Source organism: Caretta caretta, chromosome 20 (genome assembly GCF_965140235.1).
Source record: "Caretta caretta isolate rCarCar2 chromosome 20, rCarCar1.hap1, whole genome shotgun sequence".
Taxonomy (NCBI): domain Eukaryota; kingdom Metazoa; phylum Chordata; order Testudines; family Cheloniidae; genus Caretta; species Caretta caretta.
In genome coordinates, this window is record NC_134225.1 from 12173131 (window position 1) to 12196776 (window position 23646).

At 51.6% G+C, this 23646-nt stretch overlaps 1 protein-coding gene across 2 annotated transcripts in view; it reads left to right on the forward strand.

Annotated features, from left to right (window-relative positions):
• Nucleotides 1-323: 323 nt before the first annotated feature.
• Nucleotides 324-23646, forward strand: part of RAPGEF3 (Rap guanine nucleotide exchange factor 3) — an 82445-nt gene continuing 59122 nt past the window's right edge. For both annotated transcript variants that reach the window (XM_075121537.1, XM_075121539.1), the window contains exons 1-2: nt 324-639; nt 794-1000. In XM_075121537.1, coding sequence (XP_074977638.1) covers nt 634-639; nt 794-1000 — 213 coding nt within the window. In that variant the 5' untranslated portion in view covers nt 324-633. The remainder of the gene's footprint in view (nt 640-793; nt 1001-23646) is intronic.

Sequence of the window (23646 nt, forward strand, 5' to 3'; positions counted from 1 at the left end):
GGAGCCCGGCGCAGGGAGCTCGTTGGCTTCTGCTCTGGGCCCCAGCCGCTCGCAGAGGGGCGCGGCGTCCTCCCCGTCCCACTGGGCGAGCTGGGGGCAGCCCCACCCACTCCCGACCCCTGGTGGGGAAAGGGAATCCCCGGCCCGTAGATGGGGCCATGGCCGAAGTCCCCTACCCCGGCCCGCTCAGCCTGCCCCTAGCGCCCGGTCCCTCGGCGCGCTGCGCAGGGAGGGTTTACACGGGCTGGGTGCGGACCGCCCCGGGGGCGTGGCGCTCGCAGGCCGGGCTGGAGGCTTTTTCAGCTGAGGAGTTTCGGGTCCTGTGCCAAGCGCTGGAGTGTCTGCTGCGCTCGCTCTCAGTTCCCCGCAGAGGGGAGGCGCAGCAGCCCGGAACGGAGCGTGTCTCCAGCCTGAGACAGGGCTCAGGGAGCAGGATCCCGGCCCCCACTGGTGCTCGAGAGCCATGGCTTTGCCCAGGGCATCCCTGGGGTCCTAAGCACCCCGACCCAAAAGGCGGGAGTGGTGGGGTTCTCTGCGCGCCAGTCCAGCTGTTCCTGGCACCCCCCTACTGGCTGGGGCAGCCGGCGGGACACCTGCCGGAGCCGGACCCTATGCCAGGCTCAGCCGCGGGCCATGCAGGTGGGTGAGGCACCGAGAGGGGATGGGATACGGAGCGAGTTCGCTGCTGGCTGCGATTCATGCTGGGGTGGTGGAGGGCGGAGAAAGCGGAAAGCCTGGGGAGTTGGCCAGAGCCTGCCCCGGTTGAACTCCAAGGGTTTCTCTCTGCACACAGGTGGCCTGGGACAGACAGGGCAGATGGCATGTCGGGCCTCTCCTCGAGGACTTGCCAACGCCTCCAGGTGTGCTTGGAGACCCCACTGCTGAAGGGCATCTGCTCTACCTGCTCCTGAAGAAGATGCACTTGTTCCGGAGCTACAGCTACCAGATCCAGCTGGAGGGTGAGGCGGGCAGCCTGCCCAGGATACAGGGCATCCGATGGGTAACTACTGAAGCTGCTTCGCATTGCCTTGCCTGGTGTTTGTGAGAGCTGCAGGTGTCAGTGCCAAGGTGCTAGCAGGGCTCTGCTAGTGGGGAAGGGCGGGGAGGGGATGGTTTCTTGTGACAGGCTCTGGGTGCAGGAAGCTGGCACGGAGTAATGAAGGTTAGTCAGGTTGGAGCAAGGCTTTGTTTCATCCCTTGAGCCAATTGTGTAGCAATAACTCACTCGGTAACTGACTAGCAGAGCAAATTGACCTGGACATTGGCAAGTGCTTGGTGCCAGACAGTGGAACGCAGTTTCCAAGGATTCTATGGACAATTGTGGTTTCTGGGATTTAAGCAGCCAGGATTTTCTGAAACGTGTTTGACTGTAATATTCCCCTAGGATTCCTAGTCTAGCCTAATTCAATCCAGCAGGTAATGGGGTAGAGTTAAATGGGAAAGGTGCAGGAATGCCACCTCTGCACCAATCCTTCCCCCACTCCTCTCCAGAACAGTCACAAGGGCTGCAGTTGGGCAGACTGTCTCCATGCATGAATCCTTCCCTGGGGTGTGATTCTATGTTTTCCTGCAGTTTGGGGAGCCATTTATACTGTCAGCGCACATTCTAATTTGGTGGTATTTTACATCCACATGGCACTCGCTTTGCATGGCTGCACCTGACTGCACCAGGGCCAGGCAATGGGGAACTGGCCCCAATCCAGAGGGGAGAAGGGAGTTAGTCTCCATGGCCCAGTCAGGGCTTGGCCCCTCTGCTGAGACAGTTGTTGTTAGTGACACCCAACTAGGAACCCAGTTGAGACCCAGCAAACTTAGTGAACAGAGGAGCCTTCAAATCTGGAGTCAACAGTAATTTGTGGCAGTTTCCACTGCACTTCTGCTGCATCCTTCATAGTGTGTTGGGGGTCTCAGGACTGGTGCCTGAGGGCAGAGAGCGTGGGCTGGGGGTGGCACGAGGCTGATGGGAAGCAATCAAGAGGCAACGTGTGCTGGGAGCAAAGGGAATAAAACCTCAGGGAGGGAGCCTGCAGAGTGATGTTCATGTGTGAAAGGTCAACCATGCATGGGATCCCTCAACCAGGTTCAATGCTTTCCCATTTTAACAGCCCCTTCTCAGCAGAGTGTTCCCGCCCAAGCTGTTCCTCGTGTTTGTCAGATTCAGGGGGACTCTTGTGCTTGCTATTCCTGGAAGCCCTGCAGAGCCCTGACTCCAGGGGAGGAGGAGGGGTGGGGGTGGAGGGGTCTGTCCAGCACCATTACCAGGTCTGTGATGTGCCAAGCCAGCAGTATAGGGGTGGGGGGGATGAATGGGGGTCTCTGAGGGCAAAACTTGGCCTGTGGAACCTTAATTCCTGGTGACGGCACAACCAAGGGAAGATCCCTGGCGTGACTCTCTGGTCCCAGGATGGTCCCAGTCAGAGAAAACAGCCTCCCCTTGTACACCTAAGCAAGGAGTCCTAAGGTGTCCCTTTCAGCACAGAACTGCACTGACATTTCCAAAGACAGTCTGATCTCCATGTGCGAGTCTCCAAATGGCCTAGGCCCTGCGCTGGGCTGGGAGAGCGGCATGGTACTCACTCCCTGGTGCTTCTTTCATGTTGGGTGATTTGGGGCAGGGCAAGGGACACCTCGGCAGACATGGCCTTAGCTGTTAGTGAAAGCATTTCCCAGGCGATTGCCCCAGCTTGTTCTCCAGGTTCAGCTCTCACTGAGGCATGAAATCAGACCTGTCCTATTGTGCTTCAGTGCACAGCGGCTGTAGTGAGTGTTTAAGCAATCTACTTGACCATATCTTAGAGCATGTGAACAGGAAACACCTCTACACCAATCTCAGCACCAGCAAATAACCCACACTGTCTCTGCCACACAAGACGTTTCATGGGTAGGATTTCCCTTGAGTTTCTGCTTCTTCACCCTTAATTTTAAAAAGAAAAGGAGTACTTGTGGCACCTTAGAGACTAACCAATTTATTTGAGCATGAGCTTTCGTGAGCTACAGCTCACTTCATCGGATGCATACCGTGGAAACTGCAGCAGACTTTATATACACACAGAGAATATGAAACAATACCTCCTCCCACCCCACTGTCCTGCTGGTAATAGCTTATCTAAAGTGATCATCAGGTTGGGCCATTTCCAGCACAAATCCAGGTTTTCTCACCCTCCACCCCCCCACACAAATTCACTCTCCTGCTGGTGATAGCCCATCCAAAGTGACAACTCTTTACACAATGTGCATGATAATAAAGTTGGGCCATTTCCTGCACAAATCCAGGTTCTCTCACCCCCTCAGAAAACCTGGATTTGTGCTGGAAATGGCCCAACCTGATGATCACTTTAGATAAGCTATTACCAGCAGGACAGTGGGGTGGGAGGAGGTATTGTTTCATATTCTCTGTGTGTATATAAAGTCTGCTGCAGTTTCCACGGTATGCATCCGATGAAGTGAGCTGTAGCTCACAAAAGCTCATGCTCAAATAAATTGGTTAGTCTCTAAGGTGCCACAAGTACTCCTTTTCTTTTTGCGAATACAGACTAACACGGCTGTTACTCTGAAACCTTAATTTTAAAACTGCTCTAATTTATGCTGTGCCTCTTATTATCCTCTTTGTGCCCTGGGAAGCAGAGAATAGCCATAGTGCAGTTCACCCCTTCCCCACCCTCCTCACTCCTGGCTGGTCCCTCCATGCCAGCGGCTGGGACCAGGGCTGTACTCTGGCAGGGAGAACCCCTGTGCAGGTGGCATTCCTGGTGTACATGAGAACTGGATCCCACAGCTTGAACACTGAGTCAGCCAGGGCTATCAGGTGCTATCCTGAGCACAGATTCATGGTGGCCTGGAAGGCTGTAGATATCAGGGATGCTCAGAACACATGCTCTGTTAACTGGCCCATCTCTCAAGTGTATCCATGTCTGAATTTCTTTGCTTCAGTTTCCTCCCCCTGTGGCGTCTAAGTAAGAGCTGGTGACATTTTTCAAACAAGTTTTTCATTAAAAAAATGGCTATTTTTTTCAAATATTCTTTTTTGTGGAAAATTGTCCATTTTTGTGATTTTAAAAAAAGTCATTTAAAATATTTTTGTTTCTTGTTTCCTTCCCCCCACCCCCTAGGTCTTTTAGAAAATACATACAAAATGATGGGTCTAAATTAGCTGTTAACACTCAAGAAAGAGATCGTTGAGTCATTGTGGATAGTTCTCTGAAAACATCTGCTCAATGTGCAGTGGCAGTCAAAAATGCTAACAATGTTAGGAACCATTAGGAAAGGGATAGATAATAAGACAGAAAATATCATATTGCCTCTGTATAAATTCATGGTATGCCCACACCTTGAATACTGTGTGTAATTCTGGTCATCCCATCTCAGAAACGGTATATTAACATGGAAAAGGTACAGAGAAGCACAACAAATATGATTGGGGTATGGAACAGCGTCCATCTAAAGAGACCATAAAAAGACTGGGACTGTTCACTTTGGAAAAGAGACGACTAAGGGGGGATATGCGAGAGGTCTATGAGATAATGATGGGTGTGGAGAAAGTCAATAAGGAAGTGTTATTTATCCCTTCACATAACATGAGAACTAGGGGTCACCCAATGAAATTAATAGGCAACAGGTTTAAAACAAACAATAGGAAGTCCTTCTTTGCACAACACACACTCAACCTGGGGAACTCGTTGCCAAGGGAAGTTGTGAAGGAAGTATAAGTGGGTTTAAAAAAGAGTGAGAGAAGTTCATGGGGGACAGGTCCATCAATGGCGATTAGCCCAGATAGTCAGGGACACAACCCCATGCTCTGGGTGCCCCTAAATCTTTGACTGCTAGAAACTGGGAGTGGACGACAGGGGATTGATTCCTTGATAATTGCCCTGTTTGTTCATTCCTTCTGAAGCATCTGGCACTGGCCACTGTGGGAACACACGATACTGGGCTAGATGGACCATGGGTCTGACTCAGTATGGCCGTTTTTATGTTCTTAAAATCATTCGCCATCCGCCCCTGAAAATGCCTAGGTGGGAGGAGAATGGCAAAAGGAGGGGAGAAGATGGTGCTTTATAAGTTTATGAAGGGGCTGATATGGCGGGGTTGCCTGTGATAGTAGGGGACTGGATTTGATGACCCCGTCCTGTGTTCCTGCAAATGTGGAGGTGACAGGGGGAGAAGGCAGCAATGCTGCCTAAGGAGCTGGCTGGGCCTGGCATGGGAGCAGCAGCTTCCCCTGTGTTCTCTGTTGCTCTGGGAGACCCATCCCTTTGGAGCTGCCCTTGTGGCTCTGGGTAAACACCACAATCTTACCCTCTCTCTCAGCCAGCTTTTCAGCTTTGAGCGTTTGCAGTTGAACATCAACCTATGTGCTTTTCTGTGCCTGTCATTGTGGGGGGTGGGGAGGGGAAGTCATTTCAGAGAATCCTGTCAGGCTCTGGGGGTCTGAGATTCCCCTTGCCCCCACATGTATTTTGCCATGGCCTGGAATCCCTGAACTCTGGGATCGTATACAGCTCCAGGAGGGGCGCGGAGCCCTGGTTGAAGGTTCTGGGGAGGGTTCCATGGCCCAGGGCTGCAGAGGAAGGCACCCCGCATGGGTGGGCCTTACGCTGATTTCTTGCCATCCTGTTTGAGGCTGCGGAAGGGCGAGGGCCTTCACAAGAACCTTAAGGACTGAAATAGCTTTGTTATTGTCCCTGGGATCCCAAACAAAGGCCAGCGCGAGAGCAGAGCCGCGGTCCCAGGGCCTGGCCAGGTGCCCAGAGCTGCCGGATTTCTGGAGACAGACAGGATCTCGAGGCCCTTGCAGCCAGGCAGCAGGAAGATGGAAAAGGGTGACTCCTTAGGAAGCTGCCTGGAGACAGCAGCTGAAATGCTGGGACAAATTGGGCAGGGGCCAGGTGGGGATGCTCAGCAAGTCAGGGAGGGAGTGAGGTGAGCAGAGCAGGAGTCCTTGCAGAGAAAGCTGGGGTGGGGCAGGCAGTGGCGGGGCAGGCCAGTTGGGCGGGCGGTGGCTGGGCTGGGCGGGCAGTGGCTGGGCTGGGCAGCTGGGCGGGCAGTGGTGGGGCTGGAAGGGCAGTGGTGGGGAGAGCCAGTTGGGCGGGTGGCATTGGAGCACCCAGGCACTGAGTAGGGGTGTTTGGGAAGTGCTATGGCAGCAAAAGGAGAGTGGCACAAACCTGCTTTGGATACAAAGGTCCCTTTGGGTGTCCAGGGAAACCACTCACTGGGAATGTCACTAGAGTGAACGGGGGACAGTTCTAGAGCTGGTTGAATAATGAGAAAATCCTGGGTCTTCTGTGAATTAAAGTGCCCACTTCCTTTCCTTGTTCCTCACTGGATTCCAGGTGGCTGCCAGGCACTGGTCTGGTGAACACATTTGTGAATCTTGAAAAGTTTCTCTGGTTTTAGTGCAGTGCTGAGTTATGTGAAAACCCATGCTGGAAAGTGTGTTAGTTGCTCTTCTCTTTAAAATGGTTTCAGCTGGTTTGGAAAGGAGGGAGCGATTCGATCAGGGACTGGCAGCCAGGACTCCTGGGTTCCATGGCTATGTGCCTTTGGGGAAGACACTTGTACTCTCTGTGCCTTGGTTTCCCCATCTCTAACATGAGGATAATGCTTTCCAGCCTCACAGGAGGGGCTATTTCTGAAGCACTAGTGGCCTTCTAATGAACAGCACTAGCACAAGGCAGGGCATTGTTCTGTGTTTGTGGAGAGTTGACCCCAGGAGCTTAGCTGCTGCTCCTTATCCCTCCAGCTGCCCCAGGGGGTAACTCCTGCCCCGCTGCAAGCCTGCCTCTTATTTGTAAACATTTGCTTCATAATTAATTACAGGTGCGTTTCCTGCTCCATAAACCAGTCACGAGCTCAGGAATGTTTGTACAGGGAGTGACAATCTTGGTACCCAGAGGGCGACTCAGAGGCTTGGGAGAGCTGGAGGGTTTGGGGAGCTGCTGAGCATGGGGATGTTTGGGGCCCTCTTCCCAAGTGCCTTGCTCAGGCCAGGTGGGAGGGGAAGTGAGGGGTAGAGTTAGGGTCCCCCAGACCTTGTAAAACATTTTTTTTAAAATCTCAGTTTTTCACTCTCCATGAACCCTCTCCTCCTCCCACACTGAGCAGAAACAGCAAGGGCCATTTGGCTCCTATTTGAGGATTCCCCATGGCTCACTGGAGCGGTGGGCTCAGTTTTTGCTGCATTCATTGACGCAGCATTTGTGGACCCCAGCCATGGGTCAGGCGGGGGAGGACAAGAAGAAAGGAAAGGTTCTTTGGGTAATTATACTTGCCTCTTGACATCATTAATTGGAGGGTCCTGTAACCCCCCTCCCCCATCTGTCTGCTGCTTACTCTCTCTGTCTCTCCCTCTCCCCTGTCCTTTAGGCACCCCCATGACAGTCTAACACAATGGTTCTTAACCTTCTGGGGTCAGGACCCATTTGTCAGTGTTGATGATCTGTTGCGACCCAGTAAATAGTCTGTGGGTGGAGGCCCTGGGATGGTTTCAGTGAGATCCTGTCCCCCCTGGGGGGTTGGGTCCTGCCTGGCACTCATCCCACAGTGGCAGCTCCTGTGCTGTGGGGCTGGGCTTGGCTCTCAGCTCCAGGCATTGCAATCTCCAGGGCTGGAACACCGCTCGGCTTTGGCCCCATCCCCCTGACTGGACCCAATGTGTGTGAGTGGATTTTTGACCTGGCTCATGGGGTTGCAGTGCCACTCACTCACATTTGGCCTACCCAGACTTCCGTCATTATGACAGCTGGGCCAAACCTGAGTGGTGCCGGGACCCTGGAGGTTGCAGTGTCTGGAGCAGGGAGGCGAGCCCAGCCAGCCCCATGGGACAGGAGCCACCGGAGCTGTCATGCCACCCCTTGAAACATTCTGGCGACCCAATTTCAGGTCTCCACCCCGGGGTTGAAGAGCCCGGGTCTAACAGGTGGAATGAGGGTTGGTGTGTGTTGCTCTCCATGGAGGCAGGGTCTGGAGAAGATCAGAACGATGCTTCCCTCCGACAATGGAACTGGGGGGGATGTGTTCGAGTGGCCATGGGTGAAAGGGGACCAGATAGGGGACGGGGCCTTTTAGCCTCTCCAGCACTGTTCTGTCAAAGGACTAGATGGGCCAGGAGCTGCTCACCCACCCTGGAGTTCATCGCAGACACTGGAGATGGGAAAGGGCCATGAAGCTGTTTTCTCCTTCTTCTAAATCAGTGATTCTCAACCTGCAGCCCACAGGCTGCTTGCGGCCCAATCAGCACAGAGCTGCGGCCCATGTGACATCCTCAGATCCATAGAGATAGTATTGGATGTGGCCCACATAACACATTGTGGGCCACATATGCAGCCCACAGTGGTAAATAGGTTGAGAATCACTGCCCTAGATGATGTTTCTAAGTGAAGTTTGAACTTTCAATACAATTTTGAAGGGAGCTCCAGATTCTGCCTAGCCCAGTGCCTGCCCACAGGCCCAGTGCCTGTGCTGCCGGAATTGCCTCTGTCATTAGCACGAGAGACCAGGTGGATGAGCACCAAGGAGTTAATGAGGATGCCAGTGAATAGCCAGTGTGAGACCCCCATCCTGGGCTGGGGATCCCTCTTGTGCTCTCTGGGTTAATGTTAGAAGCTCACTCCAGTCTTGTCTAATACAACACATAGAAAACAGGTCTGACAGGTCCCTTCAGCTCTGCTTCAGGCCCTGGTTTACTCAGTGCACGTTGGCCCCAGCTGGCGGTAGATGAAAGGTGGTATTTTTACAGGACACACTGATGTTCAGCAGGGATAAGCTAGTGCAGTGGTCCCCAAACTTTTTAGGGTCGTGCCTCCCCTTCCCCCCCGTCTGCGGCCCCCTGCAGCCAGAACCAGGAACGGGGCTGTGGCTCTGGGGGAGGGGAGGCATGGACAGGATGGGATAAGGGGGCCTAGGCTGGGGTCACAGCTGGGGATGGGTCTGGGTCTAGGTCTGGAGTCATGTCCAGGGGCCAAGGCTGGGGTCAAGAGCAGAGTCACAGCCGGGCTGTGGTGGGGGCCTGAATCGTGCCGAGGCTGGGAACGGGGTCAGGCATGGGGCTGGGAGCCGCAGCTGGGGGCAGGGCGGAGTTGGGCGGTGCTCATAGTTTGGGGGCCTCTGCATTAGAGACTGGAGACATAGGTGAATGAGTGCACCAGGGCCCCTGAGGAGCTACACAATGGCCTCGCCTCTGAGCCGGGTTCAGAGGAGTTCTTGAAGTGAACCTGAAACCAAAAATACTTGGGGCTGTATTGTGAGCTCCCTGTGCACATGGATGAGCACTGCCTTCTTCGCCGGGTCTCATGGTGTGAATAACTGCTCCCCCTTGGGGCTAGACTGTGCCCCACAGCTCAGCCCTGTGTAGGTCCAGCACAGTTCCAAGCGCTCCCAGCTCCCATTTGCTTAGGGTGACCATATTTTCCCAAAGGGAAAATGGGACAATTCTGGGCTGGCCCGAGGCCTCCCTCCCCCCTGGTGGGCGTGAGGCCGGCCTCATGGGACCGGTGGTCCGAGCCTCCCTGCTGCCCACCCACGTGTAGGGCCAGTCCGAGTCGTCCGCCCCGGCCTGCTGCCTGCCTATGCGAAGGGCTGTCTGAGGCCCCCCTCTGTACACGGGGTGGGCTGGCCAACCCAAGCCACTCCCCCTAGCCTCCAGCGTGCTCCCCCTCCTCGCCCCAGTATGTTCCTCCACGTCCCACTAGGGATGATCAGGTGGCAAGAACAAATGGGACAAATGTCCCATTTTGTCAAAAAAGTTGGGACGGCCGTGACGGGGCCTAAAAAAGGGACTGTTCCGGCCCAAACGAGATGTACTGTCACCTGCTCTGCTCTGGGGCAGGAGTAGGTCACTTCACCCTTTCCAGGGCACAGTTTACTGCCCCTGCAGGCCTGGACAGGGAAGAGGGATAGCTCAGTGGTTTGAGCATTGGCCTGCTAAACCCAGTGTTGTGACTTCAATTCCTGATGGGGGCCATTTAGGGATCTGGGGCAAAAATTGGGGATCGGTCCTGCTTTGACCAGGGGGTTGGACTAGATGACCTCCTGAGGTCCCTTCCAACCCGGATATTCTGTGACAGCTCTGGCAGGGGAGGGCTGCTGTGGGCACAGGCACTGACTTTTATTTTTCCCAGTGGGGGCTCCACCCCCACTCTGCCCTGAAGCCCTATCCCCACTCCGCCTCCTCCCGTAAGGCCCTGCCCTCGCACCACCTCTTCCCATACCTGTTCTGCTCCTTCCCCCGAGGCCGCCTGCCCGCTGATTGCTGCTCTCCGCCCTTCCACGAGTGCCTCTCACCGAACCGCTGATGGGTGGTCCTGCCAAACAGCTGTGGCTGGGGGGTGCCTAGCACTCCCCCTTTTTTTTTTTCTGAGTTGGAGTCTGAGCCTATGGCTGTGGGAGAAGGTCACAAGTGTGAAGATGGCCTCCCCATGGGGGATGGAGAGAGCCTGAGTTCCCCTCAGTAGTCCGCCCCACCATATGTTCCCACAAGGATCTGGAGCCTGGGCATGGCTGGGGGACTCCAGCATGGCGCAAACTGCATAGAAGCTATGCCTGTATTGCAGCCATGACCTGCAGTGCCTGTGGCAGATGGGAGGCACGTCAGGTGATCACAGATAACGATTTCTGAGTCATCAGGATGTTCCTGGGCCACGCCCGCTCTGCTCATAAAGGACTGGCACACGATGCTGCTTGGGCAGAGTCAGCAGAACCGATGCTGTCATGCCACGCATGGGGCGGCGGGATCAGGAAGTGCAGCTGCAGCTGGGAGCCTTGGTGCTTCGGCAAGGAGTGAGGGATGAAGCTGCGCCTGATGCTGGTTGCAGGGATTTGCAGTTAGTGGGGATGGTCAGAGTGAGCTCGGTGGAGCTGTGTGTGCAGAGCCTGCTCCTGGAGTGGAAGCCCACCCCAACTTGGCTTGTTCTACATGTTATTTCAGTGCAGCCAGAGAGGCACCATTTCAGATTTGGAGGAGAGGGGCAACTTTAACCGTGATTCCAGGGGCTACGTAGGCACCTGAAAACTCCAGTAGTTTTTTCAGATAATGACAGAAATAAGCTGACAGGAGCATTGTATCTAATTCCTATATAAGGAAAGAAAAATAAATATTAGACCCACTCAGTTCTAATACGAACATGGTCTGACAGCTTGTGTCAAGTTACTTAAGGGTCACTGGTTAGGTTTAAAATTGTAATGTATATTCTTACTTTGTTACTACCTCTTGAATACAATAGTTGAAATAATTATAGAAAAATCTAGAAGACTTTCTATCACTTTTTTGCAGTTCACAAAGCTTGGAATAGATCATTTAACTTTTGGAAACACCCTAGTAGGGCAAGGCCCCGTGAGTTTAGATTGCACCTGCCTGGGGCTCTAGGGGTGCTGCCCAATACAAATAATACACTAGAAATTCACTTTAAACAGGAGTGAAACTGACACTTTAAAGTCATTTTCAAAGTATTGTCAACCCCAAATGTTCAAAATCATGAGCCAGGCTCACCAAAATCATGAGATTGGCTTTAAAATCATGAGATTATGTAAAAACAATAAGTTTGATGAGGGGCCACAGGGACGTGCCAGCTGCTTTCAGGAGTGGTGCAGGGCCAGGGCAGGCAGGGAGCCTGCCTTAGCCCCACTGTGCCGCCGGACTTTTAGCCCCTAAAATCTCCCAGGTTTCAGAGTAGCAGTCGTGTTAGTCTGTATTTTCCACTGAATGCATCCAATGAAGTGAGCTGTAGCTTATGAAAGCTTATGCTCAAATAAATTTGTTAGTCTCTAAGGTGCCACAAGTCCTCCTTTTCTTTTTGTAAAATCTCCCAGTTTGGCTTCAGTAGGAGATAGGGCCTGATTCCAGGAGACTCCTGGTGAAGCCGGGAGGGTTGGCAACCCTACACAGGGACATCACAACCAGACATCTCTGGAATGTAAGAGAAGTTCACAGTCTGTCCCTCACATGTCCCAGGCCTCCTGCCCAGGCCCTGGTTGCACTGCAGGGATGCTGCAGGTTGGTCACTGACTCTGGCAGTGGCCACACGCCTTCAGGTTCTAGGTGGCAGGACCTTCTTCCCAGCATGCCCCCCCCCCGTTGGGGTTACGACTCCCCCCACCCTCAGTCTGGCCTGCAAGGCCCTTTGGCTAGGGGAGTCTCCCTGCACTGGGCCCACTGCCCAGGGTCCCCCCCTTTGCTCTCCCCAGCTGCTCACTGCACCCGGTTCCAGACTGCTCCAGCCCCAGCTCTACTCTGTCTCCAGCTCAGCTCCCTGGGCTGCTCCTCTGGCCCTGGCCGGTGCAGCTCTGCTTCTCCAGCTCAGCTCAGGCTGCTACTCTCTCCTTAGCTCAGCCCCGCTCTGTTCTAGGCAATTCCAGTTCATACAGAGGACGGCCTCTCCTGACTGCCTCATTAGCCTGCCCACCCTGTCAATCAGGCTGACCTAGAGCATTGATCTCTCCCCATTGCCCCTGGGGACTGTCAGTCTCAGGGTCCTGGCTTCCCATTGACCCTTCCCCTTTCTTTTGGTACTGGAAGATCATAGAATCATAGAAGATTAGGGTTGGAAGAGACCTCAGGAGGTCATCTAGTCCAACCCCCTGCTCAAAGTGGGACCAACCCCAACTGAATCATCCCAGCCAGGGCTTTGTCAAGCTGGGCCTTAAAAACCTCTAAGGATGGAGATTCCACCACCTTCCTAGGGAACCCATTCCAGTGCTTCACCACCCTCCTAGTGAAATAGTGGTTCCTAATATCCAACCTAGACCTCCCCCACTGCAACTTAAGACCATTACTCCTTGTTCTGTCATCTGCCACCACAGAACAGCTGAGCTGCGTCCTCTTTGGAACCCCCCTTCAGGTAGTTGAAGGCTGCTATCAAATCCCCTCTCACACTTCTCCTCTGCAGACTAAATAAGCCCAGTTCCCTCAGCCTCTCCTCATAAGTCATGTGCCCCAGCCCCCTAATCATTTTCATTGCCCTCCGCTGGACTCTTTCCAATTTGTCCACATCCTTTCTGTAGTGGGGAGCCCAAAACTGGATGCAATACTCCAGATATGGCCTCACCAGTGCCAAATAGAGGGGAATAATAATTTCCCTCAATCTGCTGGCAATGCTCCTACTAATGCAACCCAATATGCCGTTAGCCTTCTTGGCAAGAAGTGCACACTGTTGACTCATATCTAGCTTCTTGTCCACTATAATCCCCAGGTCCTTTTCTGCAGAACTGCCGCTTAGCCAGTTGGTCCCCAGCCTGTAGCAGTGCATGGGATTCTCCCTTCCTAAGTATAGGACTCTGCACTTGTCCTTGTTGAACCTCATCAGATTTCTTTTGGCACAATCCTCCAATTTGTCTAGGTCACTCTGGACCCTATCCCTACCCTCCAGAATATCTACCTCTCCCCACAGCTTAGTGTCATCCACGAACTTGCTGAGGGTGAAATCCATCCCATCATCCAGATCATTAATGAAGATGTTGAACAAAACCAGCCCCAGGACCGACCTCTGGGGCACTCCGCTTGATACCAGCTGTCAACTAGACACTGAGCCATTGATCACTACCCTTTGAGCCTGACGATCTAGCCAGCTTTCTATCCACCTTACAATCCATTCATCCAATCCATACTTTTAAAATTTGCCTGCAAGAATACCATGGGAGACCATATCAAAAGCTTTGCTAAAGTCAAGATATATTACATCCATCGCTTTCCCCATATCCACAGAGCCATCTCATCATAGAAGGCAATCAGGTTGGTCAGGCATGACTTGTCCTTGGTAAATCCATGTTGACTGTTCCTGATCACCTTCCTCTCCTCCAAGTGCTTCAAATGGATTCCTTGAGGACCTTCTCCATGATTTTTCCGGGGACTGAGGTGAGGCTGACCAGTCTGTAGTTCCCCGTATTCTCCTTCTTCCCTTTTTTAAAGATGGGCACTATATTTGCCTTTTTCCAATCATCCAGGACCTCCCCATATTGCCACGAGTTTTCAAAGATAATGGCCAATGGCTCTGCAATCACATCAGCCAACTCCCTCCGCACCCTCGGATGCATTAGATCCGGACGCATGTACTGGATCACCTATGAACCTGCTGCACTTCATCTGTAATTGCCAGGAAAACATTATCAAATAGTTATTGAAAACCCAAATAAAACGCTGATGCCAAACAAAGTGGTGTCCCTGGAGCTGGCTTACCGAGCACAGGCAGTGCTTACTACTAGGCAAGGACTCTGGATGTTTTAGTGTCTTGGGGAAACTGCAGGGTCCCTGCAGCTTCCTGCGAGAGGAGTGGGTGCCGTTCTAGATGGTGTCTCTTGCTCAGTGACCAGCTGGTGCTGGCTCTCAAGAGGGACTCTCCCACTTTCAGTAACTGACGTACATCCAGCAGTGAGTCTCAAACCAGACCTCCAGGAAACGTGAACTTTTCCTGAAAGAAGTGGGCTGTGCCATCACCAGGCATAAAGAATGAACAGAGAGAGCTAAATGGGGACCACTTTCACTAGCAAGCACAGGGGCTCCATGGATCTGCGGCATCCTGTCCCCACTACTGCCCATTCTGTACAGTGCCAGCGCTTTGGGCTACCTCACTGAAAAGGGTCATCTCTGGACATGAACCAAAGGATGGGAAAATGCTTTCCAGCAATTGAACTCACTCAGTGCTTCCTTCGCTAGCTGAGATATCTTCTGACCCCCACTGCCATGGTCAGCACTCTTGGAAACCAGGAGGACGAGAGAGAGAGTATTTGTACCAGTGGGAGCTGAAGAGGGACATGGTGTTGTCACATGAGGAGATCTCTTGGCCACAAGTCCTCTTTTCATTTCCTCTTTGAGGAAGAATGTATCTTTCAAATCGTCCATGCAACTTGGGAGCAACTCAGGGCCCCACAGGATAACTGGCTTTGCACTCACATCATTTCCTCCTCCTCTCAGGAGCTCTCGGAAACTCCAATGCTGTGTGGAGTCTGGCTGCAAGCCCTGCTTAGGGACAGGGCAGTGAAAACATCTGCATCATGGCAGCACTGCCAAGGGGCTTGCCGAGATGTGGTAAATCAGAGAACTAGGAGATCACATTATCATTTTCTCTACCACTTCTGAAGTGCACCCTTTTGTGGGGTATTTGAGAACTTCACGATGATGAGAGTAAATGTCCAATAGCATTGTTTGCAGCCAGATGGAAAGATGCCAGAGACAGAGCTGAGTTCCTTGGAGCAGGGTCATTCGTCCCAACACCATTCTACAGGCTGCAGGACCAATGGGCCAGATCCTGCACTGTGGTGCAGTGGCAGTGCAGATTCTGGACGGCCCTGGTGATGTGCCAGGTCTAGGGTGCTGAGTCCATGAACTGACTAAGTCACTTCTTTCTTATGCTGGTTTTCCATTGGGCCAGACCGGGGTGGGCAAACTTTTTGGCCCGAGGGCCACATCTGGGTATGGAAATTGTATGGCGGGCCTTGAATGCTCCCAAAATTGAAGGTTGGGGGGTGAGAGAGCCCCAGCTGAGGCTGCGGGCTCTGGGGTGGGGCTGGGGATGAGGGGTTGGGGGTGCAGGAGGGTGCTCTGGGCTGGGACCAAGGGGTTCGGAGAGCGGGATGGGGATCAGGACTGGGGCAGGGGGTTGGGGCATGAGAGGGGGCCAGGCTCTGGGTGGCGCTTACCTCAAGCAGCTCCCAGAAACAGCAGCATGTCTCCTCTCCGGCTCCTACATGTAGGTGAGCCCAGGCAGCTCTGTGTGCTGCCTTGTCCGCAGGCAGTACCCCTGCAGCTCCCATTGGCGGCAGTACCCCTGCAGCTCCCATTGGCTGCAGTCCCAGGCCAATGGGAGCTGTGGGGGCAGCATGTGGAGCCTTCTGGCTGCCCCTACGTATAGGAGCCAGAGAAGGGACATGCTGCTGCTTCCAGGAGCTGCATGGAGTGGGGCGAGCTCCCAACCCTGCTCCCCAGCTGGAGTGCTGGAGCAGGGCAAGCCCTAGACACTGCTCCCCAGCGGGAACTTGAGGGCTGGATTAAAATGCCTGGAGGGTCAGATATGGCCCCGGGGCCGTAGTTTGCCCACCGCTGGGCCAGACCCTCCTTAGATGAGGTAAATAAGTAAAGTCTAGTGAGGACAGGGGAGCTAGAGGGCCTTACACCAGCTGGGGATCGTGCCTGCTGTTTGTCTTTATGAGATGAGAATCAGGCAAACTGAAGCAACTGCTCAGGCTGGTTATAGTGCAGGAATGTCCCCCTGCCCCCCCACCCCAGTGAGTGAAAAACAGATAAATCCTTGTTGCTGGATGATGTGACCCAGCAGAGACCAAGAGCCGATTGTGCAAAGATTGAAGTCAGTATCTGAAGTTGTTGTGGGGTTGCCATGGGAACTTGGGATTGACTCTCCTTTCTCTGCTCTTTCCAGTTTGCTCCTCATGCCGGTTATGTGGGAGGCAGGGTGTGCTGTGCCAGGGTGTGTGCTTTGCTGTCCTTTGGGCCCGTTATAACCGGAGGGTCGTTTGGATGCACTGTGTAGCCAGGGCTAGGCTGCTGTGTTATGCCTGGTTTGTTCAAACACGGAGGGTCTGTCTCCACTGCAGCTGCATGTGAGCCATGAGCCTGGATAACAGACACATGCTAGCTCTGCCTGATACTGAAAACAGCAGTGTGGATGTTGTGGCATAGGTGCTGGCTCGGGTTAGCCACCCGAGTACGGAGCCAGGTAGGCTTGGCTCAGACGGCTAAACTGTACCTCAATGTCCACACTGCTGTTTCTAGTGCCCTAGCTCAAGCAGAACTAGTGTGTGGCTGTCTACCCAGGCTGGGAAGCTCATGCCCATGTGCAATGTAGACATACGTGGGGGGGCTCCTAGCATTGAGCTATACCAAGCTCGCCAGGCTAGAACATGTCATCGGCTCAGTCCATGTTGCTTCAGCCAGAAGTGCTGGGCTGGGAGCAGGGACCCCGTGTTAGATTCTCTGGGCTGGGGGAGGGAGAGGGAAGACAGTTCATTGGGGCTGGTCACTACAGTCCTTTCCAACCTCAGACTTTGCACATCTGTGCAGAAATGCAGTTACTTCAGTACTGCAGCTTTGTGTTACTTTGCACTGTGCACATTGTGGAAAGTCTTTGATTATTTGTCAGCTTGGAATGTAACCCTTCTGTCAGGTGGAGTCATCAACTACAAGGGCCGGGTTCAATAACTAGGGATTCATCCTAACAATACAGAACAGAACTGGTTTGAGCCTCCACCCAGAAATCTGGGAAAATTAAACCCCACCTGTGGGTGTCTCTAAGGCCAGGTCTACACTACAGAGTTTTGTTGACCAAAGTTATGCTGCTTTAATTAAACCGCTGTTGTATCTCCTTGTGTCAGCAGAGTGCATCCACACTAGCAGCTCTTGCATCGATATAGAGAGCAGTGCACTGTGGGTAGCTATCTCACTGTGCAACGGGCTGTAGGGTGCTTTGGGAAAAGTTTACAATGCCTCATGGGGCATTACAATGCTTCACATGATGCAGTGAGAGACAAAAATGCATTCTTTTTAAAAGTGGAAGTTAAATCTTGGGGAGGAAAATAGAAAGGAGTGAAATGTAAAAATATAATTAGGAAGGCCAAAAAAGAATTTGAAGAACAGCTAGCCAAAGACTCAAAAAGTAATAGCAAAATTTTTTTAAGTACATGAGAAGCAGGAAGCCTGCTAAATAAACAACCAGTGGGGCCACTGGATGATTGAGATCATAAAGGAGCACTCAAGAATGATAAGGCCACTGCGGAGAAATTAAAATGAATTCTTTGCATTGGTCTTCACAGCTGAGGATGTGAGGGAAATTCCCAAACCTGACCCATTCTTTTTAGGTGACAAATTTGAGGAACTGTCACAGATTGATGTGTCATTAGAGGAGGTTTTGGAACAAATTGATAAACTAAACAGGAATAAGTCACCAGGACCAGATGGTATTCACCGAAGAGTTCTGAAGGAACTCAAATGTAAAATTGCACAATTACTAATTGAAGTTTGTAACCTATCATTTAAATCAGCTTCTGTACCAAAGGACTGGAGGATAACTAATGTGATGCCAATATTAAAAACGCGCTCCAGAGGTGATCCTGGCAATTACAGGTCGGTAAGCCTGACTTCAGTACCGGGCAAACTGGTTGAAACTATAGTAAAGAACAAAATTGTCAGACACATAGATGAACATAATTTGTTGGGGAAGTGTCAACATGCTTTTTGTAAAGGGAAATCATGCCTCACCAATCTGCTTGAATTCTTTGAGGGAGTCAACAAGCATGTGGACAGGGGGGAACCAGTGGATACAGTGTACTTAGATTTTTCAGAAAGTTTTTGTCAAGGTCCCTCACCAAAGGCTCTTAAGCAAAGTAAGCTGTCATGAGATAAGAGGGAAGGTCCTCTCATGGATTGGTAACTGGTTAAAAGGTAGGAAACAAACGGTAGGAATAAATGGTCAGTTTTCAGAATGGAGAGAAGTAAATAGTGGTGTCCACTAGAGGTCTGTACTGGGACCAGTCCTATTCAACATATTCATAAATGATCTGGAAAAAGGGGTAAACAGTGAGGTGGCAAAATTTGCAGATGATACAAAACTACTCAAGATAGTGAAATCCCAAGCAGATTGCAAAGCGCTACAAAACTGGGTGACTGGGCAACAAAATGTCAGATGAAAACATCCCAACTATACATATAAAATGATAGGGTCTACATTAGCAGTTACCACTTAAGAAAGAGATCTTGGAGTCATTGTGGATAAATCTCTGAAAACATCCACTCAATGTGCAGCGGCAATCAAAAAAGCTAACAATGTTGGGAATCATTAAGAAAGGGATAGAAAATATCATATTGCTTCTGTGTAAACCTATGACATGCCCACATCTTGAATACTGCTTCAAGATGTGGTTTCCTCATCTCAGAAAAGATATATTGGAATTGGAAAAGGTTCCAAAAAGGACAACAAAAATGATTAGGGGTATGGAACAGCTTCCATATGAGGAGCAATTAATAAGACTGGGACTTTTCAGCTTGGAAAAGAGACGACTAAGGGGGGATATGATAGAGGTCTATAAAATCATGACTGGTGTGGAGAAAGGAAATAAGGAAGTGTTATTTACTCCATCTCATAACACAAGAACTGGGGGGGGTCACCAAATGAAATTAATACGCAGCAGGTTTAAAACAAACAAAAGGAAGTATTTTTTTCACACAACACACAGTAAACCTGTGGAACTCCTTACCAGAGGATGTTGTGAAGGCCAAGACTATAAACAGGATTAAAAAAAGAACTACATAAGTTCATGGAGGACAGGTCCATTCATGGCTATTAGCCAGGATGGGCAGGGATAGTGTCCCTAGCCTCTGTTTGCCAGAAGCTGTGAATGGGCGAGAGGGGATGGATCACTTGGTGATTACCGGTTCTGTTCATTCCCTCTGGGGCACCTGGCATTGGCCACTGTCGGAAGACAGGATACTGGGCTAGATGGACCTTTGGTCTGACCTTGTATGGCTGTTCTTATGTAGGTTTCTCAATCCCATTGTTCCATGGGCATCCTACTAGATTGGTGCCAGCCACTTTTCAACTAAAACATATGTTGGGGGGGAGAGAGTGTGTGTGTGAGTGAGTGTGAGAGAGAGAGAGAGAGAGAAACAGGGTATGTGTTGGGGAAGTGTATGTGTTGAGGGAGAGTGTGTCAGCATGCTGTCTCTAAATTCAGACAGCAGCCTGAGCAACCAATCCGGGGGTGGAGAGAGACCTCCCCCCTACATCAGCCCCCAGCTCTGCACAGCACAGCACTCTCCCCACCACCTTCGTCGCAGCAGCAACCCATTCTACCTGCCTGCTGCTCTGTTCCTAGTGCTGGGAAGAGCAGGATTCCACATTATTGTTTCTTTGATTCCCTCCTAGTTCTCCCATAGCCTCCTGAGCTGCCAGGAGCGGCATCTTCAGTAGCTCTGCGAGCTCTCCTTGCTGAGGAATGTCAAAGCTTCCAGCAGTGAGCAGAACGGTCACAGCGGGCATTATGGAATACTGGGGGAGGCCAGTTATGTAGACATAATGAACGGCAGAATCTACACTGACGTGTTGTCACTCTAACTTTGCTGCAATAAGCTCTATGCCTCTTGTCGAGGTGGTTTTATTTTGTTGGCAAAACAGCAGAGTTTTGCCACCAAAAGTAGCTTTGTAGTACACTCACCTCCCCTGCTTTGTTGGCAAAAGCTGCCTTTTGCCGACAAAACTGTGTAGTGTAGACAAGGCCTAAGGGGCAATACTTCCCCACTCGCAAGTCTGTGAAAAACAAAAGAAATCTTCTAATAAAAAGGGAAACATAGTGACAGATGATGTGGAAAAAGCTGAAGTACTCAATGCTTTTTTTGCCTGGGTCTTCACAGACAAGGTCAGCTCCCAGACTCCTGTAGTGGGCAGCACAGTATGGGGAGGAGGTGAGCAGCCCTCTGTGGTGAAAGAACAGGTTAAGGACTATTTTAAAAAAAACTGGACATGCACAAGTCCATGGGTCCAGATCTAATGCATCGGAGGGCGCTGAGGGAGTTGGCTGATGTGATTGCAGAGCCATTGGCCATTATCTTTGAAAATTTGTGGCGATTGGGGACGTCCCGGACGATTGGAAAAAGGCAAATATAGTGCCCATATTTTAAAAAAGGGAAGAAAGAGAACCCAGGAAACTACAGACGAGTCAGCCTCACTTCAGTCCCCGGCAAAAACATGGAGAAGGTCCTCAAGGAATCCATTTTGAAGCACTTAGAATCATAGAATATCAGTGTTGGAAGGGACCTCGGGAGGTCATCTAGTCCAACCCCCTGCTCAAAGCAGGACCGATCCCTAATTAAATCATCCCAGCCAGGGCTTTGTCAAGCCTGACCTTAAAAACTTCTAAGGAAGGAGATTCCACCACCTCCCTAGGTAACGCATTCCAGTCTTTCACCACCCTCCTATTGAAAAAGTTTTTCCTAATATCCAACCTAAATCTCCTCCACTGCAACTTGAGACCATTACTCCTTGTTCTGTCATCTGCTACCACTGAGAACAGTCTAGAGCCATCCTCTTTGGAACCCCCTTTCAGGCAGTTGAAAGCAGCTATCAAATCCCCCCTCATTCTTCTCTTCTGTAGACTAAACAATCCCAGTTCCCTCAGCCTCTCCTCATAAGTCATGTGTTCCAGTCCCCTAATCATTTTTGTTGCCCTCCGCTGGACTCTTTCCAATTTTTCCACATCCTTCTTGAAGTGTGGGGCCCAAAACTGAACACAGTACTCCAGATGAGGCCTCACCAGTGTCGAATAGAGGGGAATGATCATGTCCCTCGATCTGCTGGCAATGCCCCTACTTATACATCCCAAAATGCCATTGGCCTTCTTGGCAACAAGGGCACACTGTTGACTCATATCCAGCTTCTCGTCCACTGTAACCCCTAGGTCCTTTTCTGCAGAACTGCTGCCAAGCCATTCGGTCCCTAGTCTGTAGCGGTGCCTGGGATTCTTCCGTCCTAAGTGCAGGACTCTGCACTTGTCCTTGTTGAACCTCATCAGATTTCTTTTGGCCCAATCCTCCAATTTGCCTAGGTCCCTCTGTATCCTATCCCTACCCTCCAGCATATCTACCTCTCCTCCCAGTTTAGTGTCATCTGCAAACTTGCTGAGGGTGCAATCCACACCATCCTCCAGATCATTTATGAAGATATTGAACAAAACTGGCCCGAGGACCAACCCTTGGGGCACTGTGCTTGATACTGGCTGCCAACTAGACATGGAGCCATTGATCACTACCCGTTGATGCTCAAATAGTATCTAAGATTCTTTCAGCAGCATCCATCAGGTGCAGGCCCACTCCTGCTGTTATCTTTATTGGCCTCTGGCATCCCTACCCTCTGCTTAGTAACTGAGATTCAGTTTAGGGGGAACCTCTCCGGGACAGGCTAAGTAGAGTCCTGTTGCCCTTCACTCATACAGTCAAGATAATATTTCATTCTTCTGCACTCAACACACTACTGTGAATTGTGACCTAGCGCCAGACAACATTGATCGCTTTGCCAAGCACGTCTGAAGAGCTCTGTGTAAGCCCGAAAGCTGATCTCTCTCACCAACAGAAGTTGGTCCAATAAAAGATACTACCTCACCCACCTTGTCCTGCTGAACACCTTGACAGAGTAGGTGTGTCTGTGCAAACAGGGTCTGTTCCTGAACTCTTTTCCCCCAGTGTCTCAGTTGCTGTCAGGGGAGAGCTTTTCAGGCTCTGCTTACAGAAAGAAACCACTAAGGATCCCATCAGTGTCCCCTGCTTGCCAGATTCTGTCCTGGTCAAGCTGGTGCCCCAGTGACAATGGGGTGAGTAGCAGAGGAGTGCTCTGTGAATGCACGTTGCCCTGTTGACTGGGAGATGTGGATGTTTGGGTGCCAGACAGGTTTTGCTGTCAGCCAGGCCGTGAGGCTGGAACTGCTGTGTACCTCGCTTAGCCAGACATCTGCACACAAGGTAGGGTAAAGGGGCTTGTGAATCTCCTGGCAGAAAGGGAAGTTAGAGTGACCGTCCATGCGTCTCTGAGCTGGCTCATGAAGCCAGCTTTGTGACCCATACCCTGGCCGATGGTACCCATGGGCTAGTCTTACTCTGGCAGGAAGGAACCTGTGTGTGAGGGGGAGCCGAGCAGAGGAGCTCCACTGCCCCACAGTGGAACAGGCCAGGGCTTTGCTGACCTGGCCTAGCATTGCCCATGCTAGGGCGGCGCTGCCTCAGCCTAGGAGCAGCATGGCCTCAGCAAGAGTGTTTGCTTGTGTAACCCTTCTGCCCATCAGAGTTGGCAGCAACAAGGGCCGGGTTCAGTATCTAGGGGTTCCATTCCAATAACAAAATGCAAAACTGGCTTGAGCCCCCACCCAGTGACCTGGGACAAATATATACCACCCCCGCTGGGTGCCTCTAAGAGGCAATACTTCCCCTCTCGCAAGCACAGAGTCTGAGTGTAGCAAAAGCCTTTTAATAACAGAGACAAACAATGTGGCATTATGTTGGGGAAACACCACCAACAGGATTCACAACCCATGAGGCAAAACCCACCCCAAGCAAATTGGGGCGTGTCCTTTCCCTTTGGTTCTTGAGTCCAGCAACCCAAAAGTCCCCAAAAGTCCAAGAACCCAAAAGTGTCTGTCCCTGGTCAGTGCAGCCCCAGAGTTCGAAAGTTTATCTGCAGAGTTTTACCTCCCAGCCTCGGTGGAAATGAGGGGGGGAGTTAAGGGGCACCTTACATGGTCCGAAGCCGATTGCCCCACCTCTCCGTGGGGCTCTGCTCTACCAGCCGTCCCACGAATTGCTCTGCTCTGCCAGCCACTCCACTCCACCAGCCGTCCCGTGAGCTGCTCCAGCCGTCTCACAAACTGCTCTGCTCCACCAGCCATGAGCCGCTTTAGCCATCCTGTGAACTGCTCTGCAATATATTTTCACGCCCCCCCCCCCACTACTTAACACAACACTCAGTGATTTCAGCTCTTTGTAATTTTAGCTCTTTTGTAATTTCAGCTTGTAATAGGGGAGCCTCAGTGCTGGTGCACCATAGACCCAAAGTGAATTCAGCTCAGCAGCCTGTAACTAAACTAGGGGCTAAGATTCGCGATATGACGGAGAGTCTGCCAAGATTCATCAAGCCCTTGGACCGCTACCCCTTCCTGCTTTTCCAT